Raw genomic sequence first — 5000 nt, 5'->3', positions numbered from 1 at the left:
ACCCAGCGTGTGGAGGAACTCGTGGAGGATTGTCCCTTTCCTCTTGGTGCACTGAGGAGCGTGGAGATAGGTGTCATGGGAGTGTCCATTGTACCCAACGAACGCCGAACACCCTCTCTGGTTCTTGATGAAGATGAAAGGCTTCGGGAACGTTCTCTTCTGGAACCTGACACAGGTGGTCTTCTCGAAAGTCGCCATGGCGGACCGGATCTATGCGAACTGCTTCCGGGTGAAGTCTGGGTCGATATCGAAGTAGATAATTCCGTCCGGCCACGTCGACCGGGCGTTGCTGATCAGGAGGAGTGATTTCATGACGGACATTGGTCTTCGGTGGTGGTTTTGGGAGGGACCTCTGGAGGCGCAGGCGGCTGATACGACCAAGAAGGTTGTCATGGTTACGACGACCCTGGTTACGCGGAGGGACATCTCTTCGCCCACCATAAGTTCTAAGAAACCTTTCTCAGTACCTTCAGCCTATGCTAAATTCAATGAGAAATTGGATTACTATAAACGAATCCCAACGTAGTTCCTATACTTAATGCAAGGATAATTTGCAATGAAACTAGCCTACTCGACCACAAGATATATAAAAAAATATACATTTCTTGTGCAATTGAAAATATACAAGTCTGTGTGTGTGTGTGTGTGTGTGTGTGTGTGTGTGTGTGTGTGTGTGTGTGTGTGTGTGTGTGTGTGTTTACCTAGTTGTACTTACCTAGTATTCTACGGGAAGGGGAGCTATGCTCGTGAGATCCCGTCTTCATATCTCATTTTATCTAAACTATTTTTAAATTCATGTATTGTTTTTGCACACACTACTTTCTCATCTAACTTGTTCCAACTGTCTATTACTCTGTGAGGAAAGCTGTTCTTTTTCAGATCTCTTCTATAGCTGTCTTTCTTGATTTTCTTTCCGTGTCCTCTTGTATTTCTATCGTCCCATTTTATTAGGTCCTCTCTATCAATAATTTCTATGCCTTTTATGATTCTGTAAATAGCTATCAAATCTCCTCTCTCTCTTCTTTGCTCTAGTGTCTGTAGCTCAAGTTTTGCTAATCTATCTTTATATGATAGTTTTGAGAGTGTTGGTGCCAATTTTGTAAATGCTCTTTGTATTCTTTCAATTTTTTTTTTATACATTTTTTTGTACTTGGTGACCACATCGTTGCTGCATATTCCAATCTTTGTCTTATCAGAGTGATTAGTATTTTCTTCACCATTTCTTCATCCAGGTATGTAAATGCCACTTTGATTGTTCTTATTAAATTATAAGTTTCACCAAAAACCTTATCTATTTTTCTCATGTGACATATTATTCATAACAATGACTCCCAGGTCCTTCTCATTTTCAACTTTTTTATATTTTCTTCTCCCAATTCATATGATCCTGTTATTCTGTTTTTGCTTTTTCCAAATTCCATTATACTATACTTTTTAGTATTGAACTCCATCTCCCACTTCTTACTCCATTCCCAGACTTTATTTAGATCACTCTGTAGTGATTCACAATCTTCTTCTGTGTTCACTTTTTTTAATATTTTTGCATCATCTGCAAAGAAGCTCATATAACTTTCAATTTCTTCATCCATATCATTAATATATATAGCAAACATTATTGGGGCCAAAAAAAGTTCCTTGTGGAACACCACTTATTACTTCATCCCAATTTGAGTGTTTGTCTCTTATCACTACTCTCATTTTTCTTTCTTGCAAAAAGTCTTCCATCCATTTAAGCAGTTTGCCCTGTATTCCTCCTTCGGTTTCTAATTTCTTAAGCAACTTCTTGTGTGGTACTTTGTCAAAAGCTTTTTTTAGGTCTAGAAATACACAATCAGCCCATCCATCTCTTTCTTGTATTATATCTATTAGCCTTGAATAGAAACACATTAGATTGGTGACGCATGATCGTCCTTGTCTGAATCCAAATTGCCTTGTTTTTCTAAATATTTTACCCATCTACTTTTGACAATTCTTTCACAAATTTTTGCTATTGTACTTGTTAGAGAGACTGGTCTATAGTTGGTAGGGTCTTCTTTATTTCCCCCTTTATATATAGGTACTATATTTGCTTTTTTCCAATCTTCTGGAACTTTTCCTTCTTTCAAGGAACTGTTTATTATACTATGTATTTTGTCTGCCAGTTCATTCCTGCATTCTTTCAAAATCCAGTTTGCTATTTCATCTGGTCCATGCGATTTTCTGACATCAAGATTACTCAAGTGTTTCATTATTTCATTCTTTGTTACTTCTATTTCTTTCATAGGGGGGACTTTCTCTTTCCATTCGATCTCTTCAGGTTGTATGTTCTCCCTTGTAAACACTGATTTAGAATGCTTGTTCATAATTTCCGCCATTTCTATTTCCTCTGTGTATTCAACTCATTCTTGTCTTAATTTTTCCAAATCTTGTTTGTTTTTCAGTTTGTTGTTTACAAATCTGTAAAATAGTTTTGGCTGATCTTTACATTTTTCTATGACATCTTTTTCATATTTTCTCTTTTCCTCTCTGCACACTTGTACATATTCATTTCTATAACAAGTATATATTTTCCATTTTTCAGGTCTTTTGTTTTTCTTCCATTTGGTCCAAGCTTTATCTCTTTTGTCTTTTAACTCCCTACAACTTTTGCTGTACCAGCACTTTATATATTCTTTTTCTTGTTTTTGTCTTGGGACATACTTTTCCACTCCTTTTTTTTTTTTTTGTAAATTTTTGTCAAAATATTCCATTTCTCTTCCACTGTTGTTTCTTCTTTGTATATTTCTTCCCAGTTTTCTTTTTGAAAGAATTCTCTTATTTTATCAAAGTTTGTTTTTTCATACATCATTCTTCATTTTCTATATTGTTCATTTCTTTTCATGTATTTTTCCTCATTTAGTTCCAGTTCAATCCATATGTGGTCACTTTTACTTATTGGTGTTTTATATTCAATCTTTTCCACTATTCTAGGTTCAGATGTGATTATTAGGTCTAGTCTTGATGGTTCTTCTTCATTTCTATACCTAGTGTTCTCCTGTATCCACTGTGTCATTGTATGGTCAATAATCATCTCGAGTAGAACATTTCCCCATGAGCCGTCTCCACCCTTTACTGTCATCTCTTCCCAGCAGACTTTTTTGCAATTAAAGTCGCCCATCATAACTACTCTTCCTCCATCTTCCATTATCTTATTTAATGTTATCTTTGTGTCTTCTAACATACTTTTGTGTTCACTCTCTTCCCACGAGGCTGTTTTTGGAGGCACATAATTTATCACTTCGATCATAATCATCTCTACTGTATTCTTTCCATATGTGACACACCTCACGTCTATATCCTTCTTAGTCAGGAACATAACTCCACCCCCTTGTTTTTTCTCTCTGTTTCTAATCCAATAATTATATGCATCATTGCCTACACTGTTGGATGGTAGTGGACCTTTTAATTTCGTTTCTACAATTCCCATTATGTCCGGTTCTTTTTCCTTCAGATAATCATTCAGCTCATTCAATCCTGTTATTAATCCATCTATATTTGTGTAAGACACTTTTAGTTTTCTGCCACTTCCATTGTATTCTCTGTTTCCCTTTTGTTTTTCTCTAGTATGTCGTATTTCCTTATTTTCATATTCACTACTCTCCAATAGAATTTATCTTTTTCTGACTCTGTTCTGTTCTCGTTTTTTTCCTTAGCTTCATGTCTTTTCATTTTTTCCTCCTCTCTTTCCTCTTTATTCATTTCTCTTTTTATCCATACCTTTTTATATTGTTCATTTGCTACTAGTTTCCCTGTTTTTGCTAAGATATTCTCTGCCGTCGTTTGTTACCTGAATTTAATCTTAATTGGTCTGGACTTATCTGTACTATACTTCCCGAATCTATACATCTCTTCAATTTGTTTCATGATTTCAGGTTCATCTTCCTGAACTAATTCTAGTAAACTGCTTACTTTTTCTTTTTCCTCATTCATTCTTGTGGTTCTATTTGTTATATTTCTCTTCCATTCCTAATATAATTATACATTTCTTTTTATCTGCTAAATCCCTTACTATGTTCTCCTTCTGTCTCATCACTTTAATAACTGAGTCTTCAGTTTGTTCTTTCATTTGCTGTTTAATTATGTCAGTAAATGCAACTCTACTGTTTTCTTGGATCTTTTTCCAACCCTGTGCTTCCTTTGCTATGGCCTCTTTATTGTCTTTATTATTCCTCTTTAATTCCTCATTCTCCTCTTTTACTTCTTTTAACTGCCTTTTTAAATCTTCTATTTCTTTAGTTAAGTTTTTGTTCACCTTCTCAAGTTCTTCCAGTTTTTCAACTCTTTGCGCAATCTTTGCTACGTTACCGAACCTCTTCTCCCAATGTTCGGTCATTTGTTCAAGTTTTTCCTCTAGTCTTGCCAATCGGGGGAGGTTGGTATCCTCCCCCCCCCTCATTAAATCCCTGGAAATTATTTTCTTCACCTTCCATTGTGCTGCTCTTATCTATATTTCTAATCTTAATGCTTTTACTGATATTTTCGATTTCCCCAGTGTCGTCAGCTGACCTTTTGTTTACATTTTTTCTACTGTCAGGGGGAGCCCGTTCGTCTCCCTCCTCATTTTCTTCCATTTCTTTCAGTAATCCCTCCCCTTCTCCCCTTTCATTACCTTCTTACTACACAACGAGTTTCCCCCTTCCCTACAAGTACAATAAGGTACTTCCTCGTAGCTGAGATTCACGAAAATGCGTTTTTTTTCCGGAGTTCCAATCCACGCCGTGAATCCGACGAAAGTGTGTGTGTGTGTGTGTGTGTGTGTGTGTGTGTGTGTGTGTGTGTGTGTGTGTGTGTGTGTGTGTGTGAGTTTGTGTGTGTGTGTGTGTATGTATGTGTGTGTGTGTGTGTGTGTGTGTGTACGCGTCTCAGTTTCCATCTTGAAACCGGGCGGGTGGTCCCGTAGACTGCAGTCCAGCCAAGCGCGATCTAAGCCAAGCCAAGGAGAAGACTCCTCGCCAAGATGGACTGGAGCATCCAGGTTCCAG

The 5000-nt window shown here is 37.0% G+C and overlaps 1 protein-coding gene across 1 annotated transcript in view; it reads right to left on the bottom strand.

The window, feature by feature from the left end:
- The window catches only part of LOC143020522 (low choriolytic enzyme-like), a 596-nt gene extending 390 nt beyond the window's left edge, over positions 1–206 (bottom strand). The window contains exon 1 of the mRNA XM_076176952.1: positions 1–206. This exon is cut by the window's left edge and continues 390 nt beyond it. Within this exon, the coding sequence (XP_076033067.1) occupies positions 1–198 (198 nt within the window). The 5' untranslated portion in view covers positions 199–206.
- Between the last annotated feature and the right edge of the window lie 4794 nt (positions 207–5000).

The sequence above is a fragment of the Oratosquilla oratoria genome, chromosome 40 (assembly GCF_046742065.1).
Source record: "Oratosquilla oratoria isolate Oo_2021 chromosome 40, ASM4674206v1, whole genome shotgun sequence".
In the NCBI taxonomy this organism is placed as follows: Eukaryota; Metazoa; Arthropoda; class Malacostraca; order Stomatopoda; family Squillidae; genus Oratosquilla; species Oratosquilla oratoria.
The sequence above is the reverse complement of the archived record's forward strand: the minus strand, read 5'-3'. Positions and strand labels throughout refer to the sequence as shown.